The sequence below is a fragment of the Silurus aristotelis genome (genome assembly GCF_946808225.1).
Source record: "Silurus aristotelis genome assembly, chromosome: 13".
Lineage (NCBI taxonomy): Eukaryota > Metazoa > Chordata > Actinopteri > Siluriformes > Siluridae > Silurus > Silurus aristotelis.
The window spans coordinates 28,297,388-28,324,805 of record NC_139586.1 but is presented as its reverse complement, the minus strand read 5'-3'; the positions used below and the strand labels follow the sequence as shown (position 1 = coordinate 28,324,805).

The 27,418-nt window shown below is 37.4% G+C and overlaps 1 protein-coding gene across 6 annotated transcripts in view; it reads left to right on the top strand.

The window, feature by feature from the left end:
• The window catches only part of tle2b (TLE family member 2, transcriptional corepressor b), an 80,657-nt gene that overhangs the window by 8,648 nt on the left and 44,591 nt on the right, over window positions 1–27,418 (top strand). For all 6 annotated transcript variants that reach the window (XM_083559164.1, XM_083559165.1, XM_083559163.1 and 3 more), the window contains exons 2-3: window positions 5,990–6,087; window positions 6,888–6,951. In XM_083559164.1, the coding sequence (XP_083415290.1) occupies window positions 5,990–6,087; window positions 6,888–6,951 (162 nt within the window). The remainder of the gene's footprint in view (window positions 1–5,989; window positions 6,088–6,887; window positions 6,952–27,418) is intronic.

The following is a 27,418-nucleotide window of genomic DNA, read 5'->3' as shown; positions in this document are numbered from 1 at the left end:
CATTCGAACCCTGTTCCTGTTTGCGTTCTTATGTCTGGGCATGTGCCAGTATTCGGTCTTTCGTATTAAGAAAATTGCTTAACCTTTTAAACAGCTTTACGATATCAACACAATATGGTATTAGAAAGAACTCACTGTTGAGCAGACCCTCGTGTCATAGAGCATCTTCTCAACCAGAAACGAAACGCGGTTCGGCTTTTTGCTTGAGGTTCGAAAATATTTGAAGATAAAGAGGTTAAAGATGGCGAAATCCCTGGTCTTCGCTGGGTGCAGAATGTTTGCTACACTCGTAGAAAGAATGAAAGCAATAAGTTGTCCGACTGGTGATTAAATCTTGGGCCGTATACTTCTGAAAGCTTTTTTGAAAAGGAAAAAAAAAAAAGGAAATCGGATTTTTATAGCAACATAATGTTTGTGTATAATGTTATAACAGAGCAGCACCAGAACCTCAATTACATTACTGATAAAAGGTGTCAGAACCTGTTCCTCATCCGGTGCTCTGCCTGGAACTTTAAAAACAATCTCTGATACCACAACAAAATCAACCCATCAACTAATCAATCAATCAACCAATCAATTAATCTCAATTTATATAGCAGCTAACATCTACTAGGTAGAACCTAGGTGCTGAACAAAGTGCAGAATCTCATAACTCCATGAAAATATGGATAACAGAGCACATGTAGGATCCACTCAACTGGAGAAGACTGATCCTTTTTGAACATCTCATTCCACATTTAGTGCCTGTTTACTGTTATTATAACCTCCACTCTTCTAACTGCTAATGTAGGTGAGGTGAGGAGGCCTGGTGTGCAGTCAGGGTTCCAATTCATCCTAAAGGTGTTCATTTGGGTTGAGGTCAGCGCTCTATAGCAGGAGATCTTCCATATCTTCCTTTATCATATGAGAAATGACATGGAGAACATGGACTCACAATCTGTTCTGTAGACGTTTTGGACACCTGAGCTTAAGATTGCTGCTTCATTTAGTTCTAATTTGCTCTTATAATAAGCTCCAGTCTTCTGGGAAGATGTTCCACTAGATTTAGTGGAGATTTTGTGGAGATTCATTCAGCTAAAGGGTGATAGTAAAGTCAGGTACTGATGTAGGTGAATCAGCGTTCACATTCATCACGATCAATAGGGTTGAGGTCAGCGCTCTACAGCAGGAGATCTTCCAAATGTTCCAACCCATGTATCTTCAATAAGCAGGCTTTGTGCACAGGAGCATTGTCATGCTGGGTTTTCTAGTTCAAGTGAAGGGAAAATTTCATGCTACCGCATCCAGACATTTTATACAGATGTGTGCTTCAGACTTTGTGGTAACGTTTGGAGAAGAATCACAAGTGACTGGAAAATCAGGCGTCCCAATACTTTTATTTATACAGTGTACGTTTCTGGAAAGGAATCGTACAGAGCTTCGGTGTGTAAATACTTTCGATGGCTGTGTATTTATTTTAGTATATGAAGTGGTATAAAAAGTATCAAGTCTAGTTTTGTAACATGCCAACAGGTGGCAGCACAAGGCTGCACGCACAGTCACAGGAAGCACCGCCCTTTATAAGTCAGTGTGCCATAAGACATGGTCCTGTGTACATCGGAAGCTGTGCAGCCGGTGTTGTTCTTACAACATGCGTTACCACGTCTGCTATTCTGACACGTACGCACACCCTGTCAACGAACACCTCCTCGCACGTGAAACAACATGGTCCTACTTCTGCACTCACCCTACTCGCCAGATTTGGCTCCTGCACAGACTTCGCCCTTCCGAAGATGAAGATCCGGCTCAGAGGTCATCGTTTTGACATCGTTGCGGAGCTCCGGCGTGAATCGCAGAAGCTGTTTGAAAAGAACACTTCCAGGAAACGTTTCCAAAGGAATGCAGGGAGCTCAGTATTGCACTTTTCTTTTGTGAAATGATACCTATCCAGTCAGTCACAAGCATCAGTGAATGAATGTCTCTTTTTACTTAGATCTTTTTTTTTTCTATGGGAACTGCTGCTATTCTGTTTGCTAAAAGATACTAAACATAGTTAGAGTGCAAAACACTGTGTGCCTCTGTTTGGGTGGAAAAAGCATTGGGGATATGCTACACACACACACACACACACACACACACACACACACACACACACACACACGCACATCTATTCTGTTTGTACTGAACCCATTCAGTGCCCAGTGCTGAGCCTGCAGCTTAATTACCACCATGGCTGTGGAGTGACTGACCTCCACCATTAGCCTAATTAAAATTTAATTGAAATTCACTTGTCTAGACTAATTAAGCTCCTTCGAAAAAGTTTCAGCCGACATTCTCACGTGCGGCGCGCTACGGTGGCTGGAAAAAAAAGAAAAGAAAGGTGGAGGATGGGTCCTGGTCTCAGAAAGAAGGAGCTGAAGATTAGAGCAGGAAAAAGGAAGCCATTTTAAGTGCGGCTCGTCTTTAAATAGCTGTTGGATTTCGAGTAAGTGATGGAATTAATGAGGAACAGTGTGTATAAATAAAGCGCTGTCTGGTCCAGGCGGTGTGTGAGAGATTAACAGGAGAGAAGTGTGATCCTGTCACGTGGGGATGGGAGCAGGGGGCTGCTCTTGAGGTTGTATTGAGACACCTGACTTCTTTCAGTGATGGTGCTAACCCTCACCCTTGTGCACCAAGCCCATAAAGCTCCAGAAAGATCTTGAGTGGCCTCCTATAGAACTCTGACCTCAACCCTATTGAGCAGGATGAGTGTGAATGCTGACTGCTCCTCAGGCCTTCTCACTTTCTCACCTACTGTACACCAGTTCCTGACTTTCCTAACACCCCTGTGGCTGAATCACTACAAATCTTCACAAAATCTAGTGGAACATCTTCCCAGAAAAGTGGTGTTCAGCAAATGGAAACTAAACGTGGATGAGGATGTTTACAAAGCACATTCAGTGTATGTTGTAGAACTTACAATCAGGTCCATAAATGTTTGGACAGTGTTGGAATAAGCTTTAAGGAGATCCAAATCACTGTGGCCTCCCTGTTAAATGGATCAAAAGTAATTGGACAAACTTACATTCTAATAACATAAGAATCGTTTTAAAGCAATTGCTTTGTAGTCTAAAGATCCCACAGACACCACTCAACTCCAGCATTCTTCCCTTTCCATGATCTTCCAGGTCTTTGCTACAGCTTTTTTTTTGCTCTTAGAGAGCTTTTACATTCAGTAGGTGCAGAACGTGATCAGCTGTGTTCAGGTCAAGTGATTGACTTGGCCATTCCACTTCTCTGCTTTAGAGTCCTGGACGCCTTTGAAGTGTGCTTTGGGTCATTGTCCATTCAATTTAATTAAATTTTTTTTACAATGGACGTTGTCTCAAAGCAGCTTTACAGAGATAAAGCGGTTCTATGGTTGTATAAAACACTGTGTAAGTTTATTGCCTACACAATATCGCCAAAAGTTTGCGGACACCCGGCAATGGGTATAGGTGCTTTTTGAACATTGCTTTCCACGTTAAGTCCCAGTTTGCTTTTAAAATTCCCTCCACTCTTCTGGGAAGATGTTCCACTAGATTCTGGAGTGCTCTTGTGGACATTGGTGTTCATCAGCCACAAGAGTAATGTAAGGTGGTACAAGGTGATCTTCGTCCCTTCTGTTTATAGGGATTTTTTCAGGATTTTACAGGAATTTTAGGATTTTTTAAAAATGTTTTTGGCAAAATCGGATCTGTTTTTGACCTCTGTATTTGACCTCGGTGAGTTTGGTCTTTTCTTGATGGTTGCCAGAGGTGGAAAGTAACTAATTACATTTAGATAGATTGATAGATCTCTAGCTTTTTTGCTAAAGCTGCATTTAGGTTGAAGGTGTCCTTCATTTAAAAACAGATCAGACTAACGACCTAAATCCTATTATATGGACAAACGTTTGTGAGCATAAGATTGGTATTAGTTTCCTATTGCTGTTATAATAACCTCCACTCTTCTGGGAAGATGTTTTGCTACATTTTGTTGTCATTGAACAGTTCAGGTACACAGCGATGAAATGCAGTTTAGCATCTACCAGAAGTGCAAATAGTAGCAATTGTGCAAATTGACAAGTGCAGATAAATATGTTAGTATATGTACAGCATGTAATATGTATATATAGACATATGTACAGTGTCCAAATATAAAAGCTATAGCAGTGAAGAATGTGCAGACACTGCTGTAAAGGTAAAAGAAGTAGAAGGAAATAAATGTGCAATGAGCAGAATAAACAAGTCCACTAAATATATATATATATATAAATGTAAAATATTAGGCAGGATGTACAGTATGTACACAGCATAAATAAAATAGTAGTGCAGATGTATGTGAGGCACAGTATGTGTAGAGAAAGAGGGGTATAAAAAATACAGTATGTAATATGTACATTGTATGTAGAATTGTACAGAAGTTTTATACAGTGTTTATACAGTGATCTAACGGTGTAGTGTAGAGTTCAGTCGTGTGATAGTGGATGGAAAAAAGCTGGTCCTGAACCTGGTGTGTATGTTCCTGTATCTCCTGGTTTGTCAACCACGGTGGTGTCATCTGTATACTTGATGAAGCTGATGGAGTTAAGAAGAGGAACACAGTCAAAGGTGAACAGGGAGTAGAGTAGTGGGCTCAGAACACAGCCCTGTGGGATGCCGGTGTTCAGAATGAGGGTTGAGGATACCTGTTTGTCTGAGGTCTGTTGGTGAGAAAGTCCAGAATCCATCTGCAAGTGGAGGTGAAGATACCCAGGTCACTGAGCTTAGTGATATCAGTACAGTGGGAAGAAATGTATTAAACGCAGAACAACAAGAAAACCAAACTGACAGAGAGAGAGAAAGAAAATAGTGTGAGAGAGAGAGAGAGAGAGAGAGAGAGAGAGAGAGAGAGAGAGAGAGAGAGAGAGATAGATAGATAGATAGATAGATAGATAGATAGATAGATAGATGGATGGATGGATGGATGGATGGATGGATGGATGGATGGATGGATGGATGGATGGATGGATGGATGGATGGATGGATGGATAGATAGATAGATAGATAGATAGATAGATAGATAGATAGATAGATAGATAGATAGATAGATAGATAGATAGAAAAGTAAGCAAAAAGATTCAGAGAAGATACTTCTCCTTGTTTATGAGAAACATTTACTCACGTTAATGTAATTGAGTAGTTTTTTGTGTACTTCTACTTTTTTAAATCTGTAATTTTACTTTTACTTAAAGTGGGACTTTACTTTACTTATGTTTTGTTTGCGAGTGAGTAACTCAGATTAGATTCAAGTCATGGACTGTAGAGTTTTTTATTTATTTATTTTGTTATTGCACTTTAAATTGTAAAGGTGTTCCTTCAACTAAAATCAACTGGTTCGAGATTTATATCTTCTTACCCTTTTTGGGTCCACACTTGAGTCCCCCACTCTGTAAATTTGACTTTGAATAAATTATAAACTAGCTACTTTTTAGTTTCACTTGAGTAGAATATTAGATTGGTAACTTTACTTGTACTTAAGTAAAATGTTAATAAAGTAACAGTAACTTTTACATGTGTAGAACATTTGATCAGTCTTTCCACCTCTGATGTTTGCTTTTGACACAGCATTACCTCCTGGAGGTTGTTCTGGATGTTGTAAAGAAATGCTTCCTTACTACAGTTAATTTCTGCTCTCTTTTGTACTTTCTGAGCTTAGCAGTATGTTCCTTTTTTAGATGATTACATTTTAACGGCTATATCCTGTGGTAGACCGCTAACAGAATAGCACCATTTTCCAAATATTAACGTTCCTGACTGTACATAACGCATGTTGTACCCATTAGAACACCTTTATGAGATTTAGTCCCAGATAAAACCCTGTGAGAATGGCAGGTGAAAACAGGAAAATAGGCTTTAACGCACGCAGTTCGTTTTTTGATGGTGATTAGAAGATAATACTTAAATATTCCTGCATCCATTAAATCCAAAGTAGTCAACTGACCAATCTGTTTATCTTTTTCTCAAAGGTTCCGCTGCAGCCTGGCCAGTCCTTCAAGTTCACTGTGCTGGAGACACTGGACCGCATTAAAGAGGAGTTCCAGTTCCTTCAGGCCCAGTACCACAGGTGAGAGACACATGCTCTCATAATAACGTCTACTCTTCTGGAAAGATGTTCCACTACATTTGTGAAGATTTGTGCTCAGCCACAAGGGCATTGGGTTCTGGTGTAGGTTAGGTGAGGAGCCTGGGGTGCAGTCAACGTTCATATTCATCCCAAAGGTGATTAACAGGGTTCAAGACAGGCCATTCAAGATCTTCAACTCCAACCGTGAGAGCTGGATTTGTGTATAGGGGAAATTTCATGCTGGAACAGGTTGCGTCTCAAGTTCAAGTAAAGGGAAAATGTTATGCTGCCAAATCCATAAACGTCCTGTACATGTGTGTGTCTCCAACTTTGTGGTAACAGTTTGAATGAGAACCACTTGAACCACATGGCTGAAAACGTCTGGTGTCCCAATTCAGACATGACCCTTCTTTTGCTGTTTGAACTGAACACTAACACGGTTTAATTCTCACTCCAGTAGCATTTAACCTCATTCATCTCTGACCCCTATTACATGTAGTGGTGATGAGGACTCTTCTTCTTTTTTTTTCTGTCGACGCAATTAAAAATATATAAATAAATGCTGTGAATTAAGCAAGAAAGTTTCCCCTCATGAGGCACAAACTGGCATCGGAAGCCAGCAAAAAAACAAACACTATATATATATATATATATATATACACATATACACATATACAAATATATATTGTTTATGCAGCTAAAACTGGTCTGTAAATACATCTGACATCTTCATCTGAATCACAGCTGCATTTTTTTCCCTCTGTTACCTGAAATTAAAGTTGTGTTATTTCCATTTTCAGTCTGAAGCTGGAGTGTGAGAAGCTGGCCAGTGAGAAGACTGAGATGCAGAGACACTACATCATGGTGAGTCCTGGTCGAGCTTCCCGGGTCAAATCCTGTACAGTGTATTTAAGTAAAATGGAAAAATGATGCGGGGCAGGGCAGGGCGGGGCGGGGCGGGGCGGGGCGGGGCAGGGCTGCAGCTACAACATAGCACGTTATGTGTTTATAAAGACAATGCTTGATACACAAGAGTTGCGATAGAGCAAAGAAATAAATCCAAAAGCTACTAAAGCTGATATCTAGGGTTTCTCATGGACTTCTAGAGGTCCATTAGCAACTGGTGATGATGCCTCGGGTTGTATTATCACACTTTGTTGTCAGTGTCGAGGTTGTGTGCTGTATTACCGTAATTTACAGAATATATAAGCCGCACTTGACAAACCTGAATTTGACAAAGATTTTTTATTTTGAACATAAATAAGCCGCACCTGTCTATAAGCTGCAGGTGTCTACACTGAAACTAATGAACTTTACACAGGCTTTAACGACAGACAGTGTCTGTTACACGGTGTAACAGGTGAAATATGTTGCGCTTCGTTTAGGAGCATAGCGGTATTTTGGGAATTTTTCCAGTATTACTGCATGTGTGCAAGACCGAGGAATATGTCCTTATTATTTTCTGATGCTCATTTCTAAGTTTCTTTGACTAACCTGTAACGCTGTTGCCAAGAAAAATAAAAAAGCACGAGTTTTGGAAACCTGTCTGTGCTTATATGATTTCTGTTGTAACTGGAGTTAGCGAGCTCTCCCTTCACCCAGACTCAACACGTTACAACGGCTTGTATCTAAAGTCATTGTTCACCGTCTTCCTCCTTCCTTTCACAACTATTTCTCTCTGGATTTTATATTTGGTATATTTTATATTTGGTACATTATATACATGTCTAAATGTTATGGGGTTCAGTTTTCTGGTTTGAAGTTTGTGAAACCGGGAAAAACCCAGGAAAAAATCCATAATTTAGCCGCTTCGTTGTTGAATCCGCGGGGTTGAAAAAGTGGGAAAAAAGTAGCGGCTTATAGTCGGAAAAATACGGTAGTTCCCACGTTATTGTATTTCATAACTGTTTGTATTGTTGCTGTCTACCGACTTAAGCTAGAAAGTGAAACAATTCATTTGGGAATTCTTGCTAGTATTTTGGTATTAATAATAATTAATAATAAGATTACAATTAAGATTTTAGTATAAATAGAAGTAATATTTGATCTATATTTCAAAAACAAAACACAAAACTGGGTTTTCATTCAAATACTTCACAAGAATTTTTTTCAAAAAGATCTAAAAGTGATAATATAAAAAGTTAATGCCAGTTTTTTTCTGTTTCTCTGAGAGACAATGTGACGGTATGATTTGAGCAAACAAAACAAATCTATAAATGTCCAGATGTTCCACTTTTTTTCATTGAAATATCTTCCACACAGCTGTACAAGCTCTCGTCGTCCGGACAGTTCGTTTCTCTAAAACTTGTAAAAGTTGACAAATTTGTTCTTCACTAGTTGGAGATTTCTTTCTTTCTTTCTTTCTTTCTTTCTTTCTTTCTTTCTTTCTTTCTTTCTTTCTTTCTTTCTTTCTTTCTTTCTTTCTTTCTTTCTTTCTTTCTTTCTTTCTTTCTTTCTTTCTTTCTTTCTTTTGTGAGATCTTGTGATTTCTTTCTTTCTTTCTTTCTTTCTTTCTTTCTTTCTTTCTTTCTTTCTTTCTTTCTTTCTTTCTTTCTTTCTTTCTTTCTTTCTTTCTTTCTTTTTTTTGTGAGATCTTGTGATTTCTTTCTTTCTTTCTTTCTTTCTTTCTTTCTTTCTTTCTTTCTTTCTTTCTTTCTTTCTTTCTTTCTTTCTTTCTTTTTTTTCTTTTTTTGTGAGATCTTGTGATTTCTTTCTTTCTTTCTTTCTTTCTTTCTTTCTTTCTTTCTTTCTTTCTTTCTTTCTTTCTTTCTTTGTGAGATCTTGTGATTTCTTTCTTTCTTTCTTTCTTTCTTTCTTTCTTTCTTTCTTTCTTTCTTTCTTTCTTTCTTTCTTTCTTTCTTTCTTTTTTTTGTGAGATCTTGTGATTTCTTTCTTTCTTTCTTTCTTTCTTTCTTTCTTTCTTTCTTTCTTTCTTTCTTTCTTTCTTTCTTTCTTTCTTTCTTTCTTTCTTTCTTTCTTTCTTTTCTTTTTTTGTGAGATCTTGTGATTTCTTTCTTTCTTTCTTTCTTTCTTTCTTTCTTTCTTTCTTTCTTTCTTTCTTTCTTTCTTTCTTTCTTTCTTTCTTTCTTTCTTTCTTTCTTTCTTTCTTTGTCTAATGCCCCTTTTGGACTCCACAGAACTTTCATCCACATTATTCGTCATCCAGTTCTTGTGTTTCTTTTGTGCTTTGTTGCATAGAAACAAAAGGAACATGATGTATGTGTTTTGAAGGCCCGGCGTTTCCACACTTTCGACACGCGCTGTGTAGATTTAAACGTGTGTTTTAATACGTGTGTGTTTTCACTGTAATCTGTACAGAGAACAAGATGGAATGAACGTATAGCCACGAAGGACTGTAGTGGTAATATAAATGAGAAAAAAGGGAGCCGAGGAAGAGAAATGGAGACGAGCGAGAATGTGACAGTAGGCTGAACGAGAGATGAAAAGAGTGTGACAGAAACGGATGAAGAAAGCAGGGAGTAAAGCAGGGAGAGAGATAGAGATCACAAGCACAGACATGTAAATAATGTGAAGCACTCTGGAAAAAGCCGCTAACCCAGTGGGCTACATTTAGCCAGTTAAACCTGTCATGTACACAGAGACCTGTTTCGACAGCCATTGCCTTTATTTTCATGCATTTATAATTCCTCATGGCTCGGCCTCTCCCATTCCAGTACACAATGAGGTTTTTTTCTTCTGACTTTCAGCGGATGATTTATTCGGTGATGGCCATGAAATAGTGCTTCACCCTCATTAGAGATGGTGGATTAGTGAGTTATTTGTGAACGTAGTGCCGGCGTGTTGTTCTATTTTTAATCTCAATCCGGTCACGTCAAATACAACATCTAGATTATATCATTATCCACAGCTCACAATTAAGCATCAAATATGCGCTTTATGGACAAAAGTCTGTGGACACCTGAGCATAGGGTTCCACTCTTCTGGGAAGATGTTCCACCAGATTTTGTGGAGATTTTGTAAAGATTTATTCAGCCAAAAGTGATGTAGGTGAGAAAGTGTGGAGGCCTGGGGTTCACATTCATCCTGTTCAACAGGGTTTGAGCTCTATGGCAGGAGATCTTCCACTAGACAATTATACATGTGAACTAGACAATTATACAATTGTTGCCAGTTACAGGAAGAACCATGTTTGTTTGTTTTTACACGTGGGACTGCGCGCTGCACGGAGTGTGCTATAATAATATTTATTATTATTAATTGATTAATTCTATAATTATATTTATTCATTGATATATTTATATTTATTACTGTTTAGTACTGTTTTTTAGAGTGTTAGATTTGTTTTTTAATATCCATTTTAAAGACTATTGGTTGATTAATCGCTTATTTGCAAATGCAATGGAGAATTGTTTTCTTGGCTACAGGACGTAGTGCAGTCCGTTTACCTGTAGTAACTGAATAATTCATGGTAGTTCATGAATAATAAGTTTTTCGGATACGTATCTGGACAGGAAGCCCGCATAAACAATTACTTTGAATTTGCATGATGTGATCTCACGTTTCAGATTTCTGAGTGTGCCGTTTTTTTCCCTGTACAGGAAAACATGTCCATGTTGCCCATATTGTAATCACACATACAGAGGAATTGGTTTGAAATCAGGTTAAATTTGCCTGGAGTTTAATTTTACATTCCTCAAAGCCTGCTAAGCGAGTTAACATATAGGAATGCCCTAGTGTGTGTGTGTGTGTGTGTGTGTGTGTGTGTGTGTGTGTGTGTGTGTGTGTGTGTGTGTGTGTGAGACAGGTGCCTGGTCAGTCTACTGCTAATAATGTAAGTGGTATGCACGGTCACTCGATCACTGGGATTCACTGGTGCAGTCTTGGTTTCGAGGTGGGATAAAAGGAAAGAGAGAGAGAGAGAGAGAGAGAGAGAGAGAGAGGGAGGGAAGGATAGAAAGATAGAAAGATAGAAAGAGAGAAAGGAGGAGGAGGGGTGGACAGGGGGATTAATGCACTGTTCTGCACTGTAACTCCCCTGGCCAGCTCATCTGTCTGATTCACACTGACACTCTCAGCTCTATCCAGGAACATTACTGCCACAGATTGCCCTTACGCCTACAGAGAGAGGAAGAGAGAGAGAGAGAGAGAGAGAGAGAGAGAGAGAGAGAGAAAGAGAGAGAGAGAGAGAGAGAAAGAGAAAGAGAATGGAGAGTGAGATGGAGAGATGAAGGGCAGAGATAGAAAGAGAGAGAGTGTGTGTGTGTGTGTGTGTGTGTGTGTGTGTGTGTGTGTGTGTGTGTGTGTGTGTGTGTGTGTAAGAGCGAGAGAGAGAGATGGTTGTTCAGAACAGCACTAAAAGAGGAAAAAGGAAAAACACAGGGATGAATACTGCTAGATTGAGGGCAGTAAGAAAAAGAGTAATAAATAACATAAAAGCACAGAGAGAGCAGAGGTGACAGAGAAATAATGATTAGAGCAGAGAAAGGATGAAGCGAGGCAGAGGGAGGGAGGGAGGGAGAGGAAGGATGAAGCGACGTCAGACATTGGACTGGATGTTGTGTTGGATGTTAGACTGGATGTTAGATTAGATATAATGTTGGACGATCGATTGAATGCTGAATTGGATTTTAGATTGGATGTTGGGTTGGATGTGAAATTAGATGTTGGGTTGGGTGTTAGATTTGGTGCTGGATCGGATTTTATTTTGGATGTTGGGTTGGATGTTAAATTAGATGTTGGATTGCATGTTAGATTGAATGCTGGATTAGATTTTAGGTTGGATGTTAGATTAGATGTGGGTTCGGATTTTAGATTGAATGCTTAATTGGAATTTAGATTGGATGTTGGATTGGATGTTGGGTTAGATGGTAAATGGAATGTTAGACTGGATGTTTGATTGTATGTTAGACTGGGTGTTGGAATTGATGTTGGATTGGATGTTACACTGGGTGTTGGATTAGATGTTGGATTGGATATTACACTGTGTGTTGGATTAGATGTTGGATTGGATGTTACACTGGGTGTTGGATTAGATGTTGGATTGGATGTTAGACTGGGTGTTGGATTAGATGTTGGATTGAATGTTAGACTGGGTGTTGGATTAGATGTTGGATTGGATGTTAGACTGGGTGTTGGATTAGATGTTGGATTGGATGTTAGACTGGGTGTTGGATTAGATGTTGGATTGGATGTTAGACTGGGTGTTGGATTAGATGTTGGATTGGATATTACACTGGGTGTTGGATTAGATGTTGGATTGGATGTTACACTGGGTGTTGGATTAGATGTTGGATTGGATGTTAGACTGGGTGTTGGATTAGATGTTGGATTGGATGTTAGACTGGGTGTTGGATTAGATGTTGGATTGGATGTTAGACTTGGTGTTGGATTAGATGTTGGATTGGATGTTAGCCCATCCTGATGTTGGATTGGATGGGTATCATGTGAATCAATGAAGGATTGAAAGAATAAACACTGGTTAAAGTCTGCTGAAATAAGTAAATCATATCTTTGGAAATAATAAATGTAATGTAAATGTAAAATGTAAAACACAAACACACACACACACACACACACACACACACACACACACACACACACACACACACACACACACACACACACACACACACACACATTTAAATATAATTTTCCATTTATTAAATTTTTTTTATCAATTTCATTTCTGCTAATTTAATTTATTACTCAATTTATTTAATATAATAAAAAAGGTGATTGGATTCATTTGATTTATTCTACTTTATTTTTTATAAAATATTATAAAATGTTATTTAATATATAAATTAACCAAGCAGGCATTTTATTTAACATTTTATTTAAACTGTTTAAATGTTGATGAGAAATGTTAATAATAATAAACTGCGGAAATAAAAAACAACAAGCAGTTTTATGTTTTGCATTTCTTCCCCCGTAACCGTACCGACATTGAACATGAACCGTGACTTAAAACCCAAGGTACGTACCGAATCATGAATTTTGTGTACAGTTACACTCTAGCATACTATACTGCATAAATCATACTTTATTTACACTATATAACCATTCTTATACTATATTATTACCATACTATGTAATACCCTACTGTACTACACTTATATCATACTAATACTATAATATACAATACTATACACTAATTACACTATATTATGTTAAACTTATTTCATACTATACTTATACCCTACTATACTATACATATACCCTACTATACATATACCCTACTGTACATATACCCTACTATACTATACTTATACCCTACTATACTATACATATACCCTACTATACATATACCCTACTGTACATATACCCTACTATACTATACATATACCCTACTATACTATACATATACCCTACTATACATATACCCTACTGTACATATACCCTACTATACATATACCCTACTATACTATACTTATACCCTACTATACTATACATATACCCTACTATACATATACCCTACTGTACATATACCCTACTATACATATACCCTACTATACAATACATATATCCTACTATACATATACCCTACTATACTATACATATACCTACTATACTATACTATACTATACTATACTATACTATACTATACTATACTATACTATACTATACTATACTTATACCCTACTATTCTATACATATACTATACTATACTATACTATACTATACTATACTATACTATACTATACTTATACCCTACTATACATATACCCTACTATACTATACATATACCCTACTATACATATACCCTACTATACTATACATATACCCTACTATAATATACATATACCCTACTATACTATACATATACCCTACTATACATATACCTACTATACTATACTATACTATACTATACTATACTATACTATACTATACTATACTATACTATACTATACTATACTTATACCCTACTATTCTATACATATACTATACTATACTATACTATACTATACTTATACCCTACTATACATATACCCTACTATACTATACATATACCCTACTATACATATACCCTACTATACTATACATATACCCTACTATACATATACCCTACTATACTATACATATATCCTACTATACATATACCCTACTATACTATACATATACCCTACTAAACTATACATATACCTACTATACTTATACCCTACTATTCTATACTATGCATATACCCTACTATACTATACATATACCCTACTATACATATACCCTACTATACTATACATATACCCTACTATACTATACATATACCCTACTATACATATACCCTACTATACTATACATATACCCTACTATACTATACATATACCTACTATACTTATACCCTACTATTCTATACTATGCATATACCCTACTATACTTTACATATACCCTACTATACATATACCCTACTATACTATACATATACCCTACTATACTATACATATACCCTACTTTACTTATACCCTACTATTCTATACTATGCATATACCCTACTATACTATACATATACCCTACTATACATATACCCTACTATACTATACATATACCCTACTATACTATACATATACCCTACTATACATATACCCTACTATACTATACATATACCCTACTATACTATACATATACCTACTATACTTATACCCTACTATTCTATACTATGCATATACCCTACTATACTTTACATATACCCTACTATACATATACCCTACTATACTATACATATACCCTACTATACTATACATATACCCTACTTTACTTATACCCTACTATTCTATACTATGCATATACCCTACTATACTATACTTATACCCTACTATACATATACCCTACTATACTATACATATACCCTACTATACTATACATATACCCTACTATACATATACCCTACTATACTATACATATACCCTACTATACTATACATATACCTACTATACTTATACCCTACTATTCTATACTATGCATATACCCTACTATACTTTACATATACCCTACTATACATATACCCTACTATACTATACATATACCCTACTATACTATACATATACCCTACTTTACTTATACCCTACTATTCTATACTATGCATATACCCTACTATACTATACATATACCCTACTATACATATACCCTACTATACTATACATATACCCTACTATACTATACATATACCCTACTATACATATACCCTACTATACTATACATATACCCTACTATACTATACATATACCTACTATACTTATACCCTACTATTCTATACTATGCATATACCCTACTATACTTTACATATACCCTACTATACATATACCCTACTATACTATACATATACCCTACTATACTATACATATACCCTACTTTACTTATACCCTACTATTCTATACTATGCATATACCCTACTATACTATACTTATACCCTACTATACATATACCCTACTATACTATACATATACCCTACTATACTATACATATACCTACTATACTTATACCCTACTATTCTATACTATGCATATACCCTACTATACTTTACATATACCCTACTATACATATACCCTACTATACTATACATATACCCTACTATACTATACATATACCCTACTTTACTTATACCCTACTATTCTATACTATGCATATACCCTACTATACTATACATATACCCTACTATACATATACCCTACTATACTATACATATACCCTACTATACATATACCCTACTATTCTATACTATACATATACCCTACTATACTATACATATACCCTACTATATTATACCCTACAATTCTATACTATGCATATACCCTACTATATTATACACATAGCCTACTATATTTTACTTTACTATACTATATTTGTACCATATAATATATAATACAAATCCTATAGTATTATATACAGTTATACCTTACTGCTACTCCTGCTACTGCACTTATATTATACTAATACCATATTATGCTTTATGATACTATAACTATACCATTTTATGTTAAAATTATACCATATTATACCGTATTATTCCATTCCTATAAAATATATATACTATAGTATACTTCTACCATATTATGCCTAATATCAGTATATATATATATATATATATATATATATATATATATATATATATATATATATATATATATATATATATATATATATATATATATATATATGTATATTATAACAATGTACATGTCAATATAATCACTATCTCTATACCATCCTGTACTATATATATATATATATATATATATATATATTTTTTTTTATATATATATATATGTATATTATAACAATGTACATGTCAATATAATCACTATGGAAGAGCTGATTGGTAGTTGTTTATTCTCTAATATCAGATGTTTTCTGCTCAAATGATTAATAAGTCTGTAGGCTAGAAATGTGTTTGATGATGAGATCATGCCAGGCTTAATCTCTTTTGATGAGTGAAGTTTTTGTCCTGAACACACAATGCATCAGCCGCAATTCATATTCCTGTTTACAATGGCCTCTCTGAAACATCACAACATGAAGTGTTTAAAAAAAAAAGACTTCAGTGCACTTCATTTAATGCAAATGAACATCGACTGATTGGCATCTCCATGGTCCAAGTCTGTGTGGTTAATGTAATTGGATATTCAGCACACACTTGTGCTGTAAAAATGTTTCTCAGTAGTAGTGCTAACTGCTTAAAATGGTCACACCGTTTGGATTTGTGGTGAGGACTCATTAAGCACAGCTTAAGTGCATTTGTTTGTGCGATTATTAAAAGTGGCTCTGATTGAATGGAGGTCACTGGGTATTGGTTCAGTTTGTTAATGACAGAAGACACTTGAAGTTTGTGTTGAGAATAAAGTCACAGCTCCATGGTAAACATTTTAAAAAGGTCATGAGTTTATGTAAATGTGAGCGGGCTGTAACACCACTGTTCATGCATTGTGCCAGTTCTGCTGTGTAGATACGGGAACTTCATACCACACAGAAAACAACATCTAATGACCTCTGGCATTTATGCTACGCAACTGACTTCATCGAAGCTTTAACCTAAGGATGCATGAGTGTCGTATTTAGCCAGGAGATTACAAAAAGGGCGTGTATTAGGTGTCCATCACCGCTAAACAGTGAGCCGTTAATTGTTAAGTATTGCTAACACCAGGCTGCCTTGCTGTTTTCTGACTGCTGGATGGAGGACGTCTGGGGAGAAGAATGATCTGGTTAAGGTTACACAGGGTTCCTTTTTTTGTTTTTTTACTTCTTATCAAAGAAAAGGTAACTTTGCATTTCCATCAGATGTAATTAGACATCACATGTTCACCTAAGATCACCTACATCTAACCCCGCATGCATATATATATATATATATATATATATATATATATATATATATATATATATATATCAGTATATACTGTACATATACACAACATTTAGATTTTCTGTACATATGCTCATCAAAAATATCAATAAAAAGGAAAAAAGAGAGAAAACTATGTACAAATAGGGAGTGATTTTTATTTACATTATAAATTTGATTCAAATATAAAAACACATCTGTAAGATGTTGCCTATTTATTCTATTTTTCCCAGTATAAGCTGAATTGTTCCAGTTTATGATTTACAATTTTGCTCCATTATCTAAATGTTCATTGCGATTTTCATTAAATGCATTCAGGGTAGGACTCTGATTCAGAGAACATTTATTGGTAAAACAAAATTTAACAGCCATCAGCAAAAATGCATGAAATATTTATCACCTATTAACCATTTCTGGGGTATTTTACCAAAAATTCAGATTTTACTGTCACACAATAAAAAATATCCTGTAATGCAATATGTATTGTTCTTCAGTAATCCTTAATAATTATAGCAATAATATGCGTTTTCGGTTTCCTTAGTTGCTACAACATACAGAAAATTTGCTACCCTGGTGGGCTTTCTGATGGGGTGTAATAAAACATCTAGTGAACTTTTTCCCTTCATTTCTGTGACTTGGAGCATTTGCAGTGATATCTCCATATTCTTGTCCATACTTCCTCTGTTATAATTATCCCTCCTTCCTTCTCCCACTTCATTGATCGCTTCATTCTTATATTAAGTCGTGTGTTTTACGATTTAACAGACATCTGTATATTCACGAAATGATTCCACTATGAACATCTGAGTTATATATTTTTTTTCTGAATAATTCTATTATACCTGTCCTCGTCTCATCCACGTCCATCTTCATATTAGGCATAAAAAATTCTAACTTAGATGTATTAACGTGTGCAGAGCTACACACCGGGTTGACCAGTCGAACTTGGCTGTAACAGTTTCCCTCTGACCAACCAATCAGAGGACGAAACAATGCTGACGCTATTCTGGGCCGGCGAGCTGCCCTGTGAGGCGAATATGAAATCTGATTGGTTAAAGAAACAGACCTGTTTGTAATATTCTCTATGGTAAAAGGCCAGCAGTACTGATTGTGAAGGCTTTGGGCAGATTAGATTGACATTGCAGCACATAAAGGCTAAAATCTGATTGGACAAGAAATCTAACATCCACATACACGTACTGGAAGAAGTGCAGCCGAGAGAAACGCTACGAATTGAAGAGAATAAACTCGGAATAAATGAATAAAATTTTGGAACAAATATTAGAATTGAGGTTGTAAATGTAGGTCAGTGCTTCTGATAGTGTTTAGTCCAGCAGAGAAGGATTTACTGACCCTCACCGCCCACCACTGATACTTACACTATACTATACACTTATACCCTACTATATTATATGCCATACTGCAGACTGTACTTACTTTCTTTACGGCTATTTTGTAACCGTTATTTAAGTGTAAGTAAATGTACAGATCCAATTGGTCACTTCAGGTTTAAATCCAAAGATTTCAGCAGATATCAGTTCACCTCGTATCATTCATAGCGTTAGCATCGAGCTGTTTCAGAAGCTGAACCTCAGGATTCGGTGGTAATAATTCTGTTTCTCCTCTCTGCCTCTGAAGATTTTCTGTTAGGAATTTCCCTTTATACAACAAGAAGCTAGAAACAGGTTCACTTGTCTGAAGCCTAAAAGATAGATGAAGATAAATAAAATATTCACGCTGCAGTTTAATGTGATTCAGTGCCGAATAAATCCTCATAAATTGGTTCAACAGTAGCAGAATTGCAGCAAAAACGTCTCACAGCAGAAGAAATCCCAAATAGTAGGTCAGTACAACTGAGCATGTGTGTGTGTTTTTTTTTTTTTTTTTTATGAAATGGCACAATCACCATCTCACCCCGTCGCCTGGGTATCACCTCCTGGAAAAAATGAGAACAATATTATATATTTAGCTCAGATTATATTATATTATACCAAACCAAACACACACACACACACACACACACACACATGCACGTTGAGTGAGGAATGTTACCTCGCTACCGGACATATCACAGCAGTACATTTGGACAGCAAACAGCTGCCAAGATGGAACCAGAGGACACTTAACACACTCATTAGACCGTAGGACCCATTAGACTGTGTATATATACACACACACACACACACACACACACACACACACACACACACACACACACACACACACACACACACACACACACACACATATATTCATGCACACACTGCAGTATCAGCATAAGGGCAGGCTTAGCCGTGCTGAACCGTGCTACATCCACCGCACGCCGTGTTCAATCTGCTCCCAACTCAATACATCTAACACACACACACACACACACACACACACACACACACACACACACACACACACACACACACACACACACACACACACACACACACACAATGAAAGCAGTGATATGTAAAGTGGATTATGTACCTTTAAAAAATGTAGTGGAACTCTTTTTGGATATACATAAGTACAGGTACACTTTAATGCCAAAAGTATTGGGACAAAAAAACCTGTTCTGATCTCAACCCACATCGTTACCTGACTTTACCAACAGCCTTGCAGCTGAATGAATCTCCATTGATCTCCACAAAATCTAGTGGAACAGCTTCCCAGAAGAGTAGAGGTTATTATAACAGCGAATGATGAATGAAATGTTTAAAATAAATAAATAAATAAAAATAAAAAATCACTTACTGTAGCGATATTATGGTGAGGTGTCCACAAACATATGTTCGTATAGTGTATGTAGAGAAGCGGTAAAGTAGGTGCAAATGAACGTTTTCTCCGTTTGTGTTTAAATATACATTTTTGTTAAATATATGTGTGGCACAATTATTGGCACCTTTTAAGTCAGTCCTTTGTGAGTGTTTTGTAATGCCTGGAGAATACATGGCACAGGAATCTGAGATCATCTCTCCATGCAAAAATCTCTCAGATCCTTCAAATGTCAAGGTTTATGCTGGTGGATTCTCCTGAAGCACCCTGGATAAAACCCAGACAGGAAATACAGCCATTCTCCCAAACCCTAACACCATGTTCCCTCATTATTTGGGTTTAACAAATTTGTTCAAGTGTGTTTGTGTTGTTTATTTCTCTAAGAGTGATGGATAGAGAGTGAATCTACTATATAAATGCAAATCTTATTACGACAAACGAAAAATAAAATCACATTTTAAATACATTTCAGTCAGTAGAACATGAGACTCTCAATCTTAGGGTTGTGGGTTCGAGTCTCCCGTTGGGCGACTGTTGTTTCCAGCTCTCTCTGGAGCAGCAAAACTTTTTCCTACGAAGGGCCAACAATAAAACTCAACTGAAGGCAGGGGTCCATTTGCGGAGGGGTATGTAAGATCATGGCTGGCACCCCTCCCTCAGTACACCTAAAAAAAAAAGGGGGATAAATACACAAATAAATACACTATATGCAATGGCGCCCCCTATGTGTGGCGCTGCATATAATGCGTACCCGATTTTTGCGCCTCTGACTGAAGGCCGTGGGTCGAAAATAAACCTTGAATTGAACTGTTTTACATTATAATGAATACGTTCTTAGAATATTTCTAAATTATTAAAGAAATAAATTGAAAACATTACTCTCATTGGAAAGCATTGAAGCAATGCTGCTTTTAGCACAATAGAATTCAATGTACAGTACATTCAAACTTTAAGATTCCAAACCTTTTGCTTGTTATTTCAGTTCAATTCAATTTGTGTAGCACTTTAACAATAGACACTGCCCCAAAGAAGCTTTTTCAGAAATAAATACTTGTATAAATGTATAAATGAATCCTAATCAGGCGACAGTGGTGAAGGAAAAACTCCCTGAGACTTAATGAGGAAGAAAACCATGAGAGGAACCAGACTCAAAAGAGAACATTAAAGTAAACTTATTGATAGAGACTTCAAAGCACTTTGTAAGTCGCTCTGGATAAAGGCGTCTAGCGATGCCATCAATGTTAATATTATCAGATCAGAACAATCATCGTACCTGTACTTATTCGATTTTAATACATTTCATTTACATGAAACGGTCAAATTGTGTCTCCATAGCAACTGCACACGGTGTCATATCGATAGAAATTGTCGCCCCTTGTGTCCTGGTAGCATCTTTTCCACACCCTGGTCCTGGGTTGGGAATTTCTGGATTATTTAGAAACTGCATGTAGTAAATGTAGAATGCAGCAATTCCTCTGACACTGACAGAATGAACCAATTTTCCAGACTTTTTTACGTTTTTGGCTCTGTGAAATCTCCCACACAGAGCCGGCCTCCTATAAACATTAATACCGTGGTGTTATGAGATTTAGAATAAAACCCGGCGAGTCCTAAACTAGCGCGCGGACGCCTACGCCGGAGCTCCTGAGTATCCGATGATGAGTTGAAGTGTTGATGAATTCTAAAGGACATGCCTGTTTTTTTGGAATCTCAAATGAGAAGAGAATTTCTGCCGAATGTGTGAATGGACGGGATTTGGTTTTAAAATAGGATCTGCTTCGTTTATTTATTTATTTTAATACGGTACGTTTCTGTTGCAACGTCACACCGCTGGACAACACAATTCAGGCACAGGGACATACGGTGGCCTCGGTATGAAGTGTTAACGTGGTTCTGAAGGTCGTGCTGTAGGCAGGAGGTGGGCTTGGTGTGGAGGGGGAGGAGGGGGGTCTGACTGATGGCTATGGTCTTGCTCAAGGTTGCTAAACAGGACTGAGCCATTAGGAAGTGTGTTTAAGACTTCACACTCTATTAACAGTAATATAGGAGCTATAGTGCTCAGTGCTTTTACGGTATTATACACTTTCAAACTTGCAGTGTGTGTGTGTGTGTGTGTGTGTGTGTGTGTGTGTGTGTGTGTGTGTGTGTGTGTGTGTGTGTACTTAAGAGAGCAGAACTTCAGACCATATATTTGAAGTAACAACCAGAGGTGTAAAGATCCACTATATGGGCAAAAGTTTGTGGACACCTGACCATAGGAGAACCTCCACTCTTCTGGGAAGATGTTCCACTAGATTTTTTTGAAAAATTTTTTTGGGAGATTCATTCAGCCAAGTCAAGTCAAGTCAAGTTTATTTGTATAGCGCTTTTCACAACAGACATTGTCTCAAAGCAGCTTTACAGAAAACAACAGTGAAGGTGAATGGTGTGCGTTTGTCCCTGATGAGCAAGCCGTGGCGACAGTGTCAAGGAAAAACTCCCTTAGATGATATGAGGAAGAAACCTTGAGAGGAACCAGACTCAAAGGGGAACCCATCCTCATATGGGTGACATCAAGAGTTTGATCATAAATCTTTCAACAATACAGAACAATTTGTGATCATCATAGATCCAGCATCAGCTTTTCCATGCCAGGGCCTTTAAACACTCGGCATCTACTTCTCCATGATCATCCATAGGTCCATAATCTTCACGAGGTGGGACGTGACTGGAGCTGGCCAAACCTCAGGATGCCTCGGGATGGGGAGAGAAAGAGAAGCAGTGGAGAGGAATTAGCGTAGCTGCTGTTCATGATATTAACAGCACAAGTTGATATTGTGCATGTAATCATATATTCTGCCATAAGCGTGTTGTGATGTAGGTGAGGTGAGAAGGCCTGGGGTGCAGTCAAAGCTCCATAAAAGGAGATCTTTCACTCCATCCCATGTCAAGGATATCTTCATCGAGCTGTCTTTGTGCCCTTTGTGTCATGCTGGAATATGTTTGGGTCCCGTATTTGAAGTGAACTAGACAAAGTCATCCTAGAAAACTGTTTGCCTCCGAGTTTATGGTAAATGTCATCACCTGATAAAGGATATGTTCATGGCGCATGTCAAAATGGTAAAAGAGCGCCTCCTAGGTGTGGCCTGTATTAAATCTTCAAGTAATGCACCTCAGCCACTGCAGAGAGTCAGCTGCCTTGGACACACATCCACTCATCCTCCTTCACTGAGTATCATTTCTTCATCAAGTGGCTGGTCTTATACTAATGCCAAATCCCCCCCCCCCCAAAAAAAAAAAAAAAATATAAAAAATCACACTTGTTCATGTTCGTTTCTTTTCTTTTTATTTCGTTCCTGCTTCTCTGTATATCTATCAGTCTCAGTGTTAGGGGAGTGGCCATTACATTACATTTACATAATGGAATTTGGATCAGATGCCCTTATCCAGAGCATCTTAAGGGTCAAGGGCCTTGCTCAAGGGCCCAGTGGTGCCAGCTTGGTCTGGTGGTACTGGGATTTAAACTCATGACCTTCCTGGTCCAAAGTCCAATGTTTTAACCAGTAAACAACCACTTCCCAATTACATCACATCACATTGAAGTTTTCTCTCGTGAGATGAATCGTATGATATGATTATACCGTATCGCAACGTGTCAACTTGAAAAGGAAATAAATTCCATGCACTTTCAGTAGTATACAGTGCCCCCCATTAATATTGGCACCCTGGGAAATATGAGCAAGAAAAGTCTGTGAAAGGCTGTGAAATATTGCTTAATCTTTTGTTAAAAAAAAAAAAAAACGGTTCTTATGAAGATCAATCTCGGATCCTTTGCCATGCATTTTCCAACCTCATCAGGAATTAGCTGAGAAGGGTATGCCCAGTAACCATCGTGCAGTTCTGCTCCACTCTATACATTCCGTATCATCTAGATAATTAGAACCATATAGAAATATCTACATATCATCTGTATATACACTGTGCAAAATTACAGTACAGCTGTTCATATTTCATATTGTACATTTATATATCCCATATTTCTTAACGCATATTGTGCCTTACACACATATTGCTATAATCAAAATGTATATATACAGTGAGATACTCTTGTATCAGCACGTGTCAGAATAGCAGACGATGTAACTCACGTGGTCAGAACAGTACCGGTTGCACAGCTCCTGATGTACACAGGAAGATGTCTTTTGACACACTTAAGGTTTGACTTACGAAGGACGGTGCTCCCTGTGACTGTGCGTGCAGCCTTGTGCTGCCATCTGTTGGCGTGTTACAAAACTAGTCTCGAAACGTTTTGATACCACCTTGTATATATGCACATTTTTTGTGTACCTGTATTATGCAATGACAATACATTTCTATCTATCTATCTATCTATCTATCTATCTATCTATCTATCTATCTATCTATCTATCTGTCTGTCTGTCTGTCTGTCTGTCTGTCTGTCTGTCTGTCTGTCTGTCTGTCTGTCTGTCTGTCTGTCTGTCTGTCTTATTGGACTTCACTGTATTTAGAGAAAGAGTAAGAGTAGGAAAGTTATGGTCTATTCAGGATACAGCTGAGTGTGGATTGGGGCTGTGGATTTAAAGGGAAGGAGTGTATTTGTGTGGAAATTATGTTGGGGGAAAAACGCAGCTAGTTTCATCTTACGTCTGCCAAAAGTCTAGCTTTGGAAATATCGTTCCGGTTATTTTTGGGAATGCTGTTAATGGAATACGGAACACTTCTAGCTTTGGGAATACTATACCCAATTACGGTGGTGCCCATAAAAGTGCTTTGAATAAAATCCAGAAAGCCTTGGAATGTAATCTTGCCTGAAATGAGTTTGTATTGCAGCGAAATTTGAGGACAATCTACTGTCATGACGAGGGAAAATAGTTACGTTGTGTGGTTCGGAATTATTTGGGGGAAAAAAATAGAATTATGCTTCTTTGTTCGTGTCTGGTGTTTCTGATGTGGGTTCAGGACGACGGGGTAGAAAAGGTAGAAATGTTTGGAGGGGGGAGGGGTGCACTTTATATAATGATAGAGAAGGAGAGATAGAGAGAAAGTGAGGAAGGATCAGAGGAGCTGCGCATGAGAGTCTGATAAGGAGACATAGTGAGAAATGATCAAGTGAGCAAAATGGGAGAAAAAAGAGCAGCGCTGAATTGAATCGCACATAGAGACGAGTGGAGGGAGGGAAGGAGGGAGGGAGAGGGAAGGAGGGTGAGGGAACAAGTGAGTGTGGGTGTGATGGAAAGGAAGAAAGAAAGGGAAAGAGAGAAAAAGAGAAAGAGAGAGAGAAAGAACAGTTGAGTCAGATTTCATCTCCATCACTCACACAGTGCTGCATGTCTGCCTGCTGAGACTGAGTGTGTCACCAAGACCAATTCATCACACACACACACACACACACACACACATACACACACACACACACACACACACACACACACACACACACACACACACACACACACACACACACACACACACACACACACACACACACATTCTCTTTTAATCTCTCCATCACTCCTTTTGGTCTCACTCCCTCTTGTTCCCACACATTCTGTCCTCTCCTCTTCTTACTCTCATTCCTACTTTCTATCACTTTTTTTGCGATAGAAACCACACGGCCAATAGTTTGTGGAAACCTGACCATGAAATTGTAATGTGCTTCTTTTTGAGCAGCCCGTTCCCTCGTTCCACACGTAATCAGTTCACTTCAATTTTAATCGTTTCGCTCTTTTAACAATGGATATTGTTCTAAAGCAGCTTTACAGAGATAAAGAGGTCATTAAGAAGAAGAAAGTTTGTTCCTTATAAGTGTAAGTTGGTCCCTAAAGAGTGAATCGCTGGTGAAGAAAAAAACTCCCTGAGATGAAACCTTGAGATGAGCCAGACTCAAGAGGGTACCTCATCCTCATCTGGGTGGCACCGAATGTCCATTTATTACAGATAAACCATGTGGAGGTGCAGTGATGGTTGAGCGCAACCTGTTTTGACATTGGAGTCCAAATCCATCCTCAAAGCTTCTGTGTTACTCTGTAATTTTATGGATCTCCAGGTTGTTGGTGTGGAACAATCCCCAGCTGCACACGGTAGCCTTCAGTGGTGGGGCGCCGGGACAAAGCTGGAAGATCTGAGGAGAGGGACAGGAACACTGGTCACTGGTACCTCAGGTACCTCGGGATCACTTGACTCCGAATTAGTCCCCATTTCCCATTAACCTCCACTCTTCTGGGAAGATATTCTACTAGATTTTATAGAGATTCATTCAACTACTTAGTAAAGTCAGGTACTGATGTAAGTGAGGTGAGGAGAGGAACGTAATCGGGAAGTCTACTTTTCAAAGAGTATCAAGCGCCTTCTGCTGTGTGTGCCGAATCTCCGCAATAGTGTCAAAACGGCAAACCTGGCGAACATTTTTAGGAAGAGAGTGAAGTACGCAAGAGCCAAAAGTATGGTAACTCACATGGTCAGAATAGCAGCAGCTGCACAGCACCTGATGTACACAGGTTAGTGCCCCCTGTGACTGTGCGTGCAGCTCTGTGCTGCCATCTGTTGGCATGTTTCAAAACTAATCTTAAAACTTTTTGATACTACCTTGTATCTTCATGGAGCTGGCTTTGTTCTCTTAATGTTAACATTTATAGCATTTTCCATACACAAATGACGTGTGTGTGATTTGACGTGTGTGATTTGACGTGTGTGATTTGACGTGTGTGTGATTTGATGTGTGTGATTTTGCTTTGCCGGAAATATCGTTTGCAATATACCAAAACGTTGCACAAACACACTTCGTCTACTGTATATGAAGGTTATCTACATAAGGTTGAACAAAGGTTCGATTTCATGTTAAAACAAATTGTGTACATGAAGTAAAACTTTTTTGCATTTTTTTAATTCTGGTTTGGGACAATAACTAAATTATGTTTTTATTTATATATATATTTTTTATTAAGCTTAGCTTTAATCGTGTCATTTCTTTGTAAAATAATTGATGTCTCTTGTTTTCTTTCTTTTTTTTTTTACTTTTAAATATGAGAGTTTTGGGAGTGACATCATTTCAACATTTTTAGCTTGTTCCTTTTTTGAAGCAACTGCAAACCATGTTTTTAACCATTTATTCAATACAATTAGAGAAATGTAGTGTAGTTATATTAAGTAAGTAATAATTATATATTAGAAAAAAGTACATTTTCTGTATTAAATAAGCACAATTGTATTCTATACGCATATATGTGGCATATGTGTATTTGGAAAACTATATGTACATTATTTTTCATATTTTGA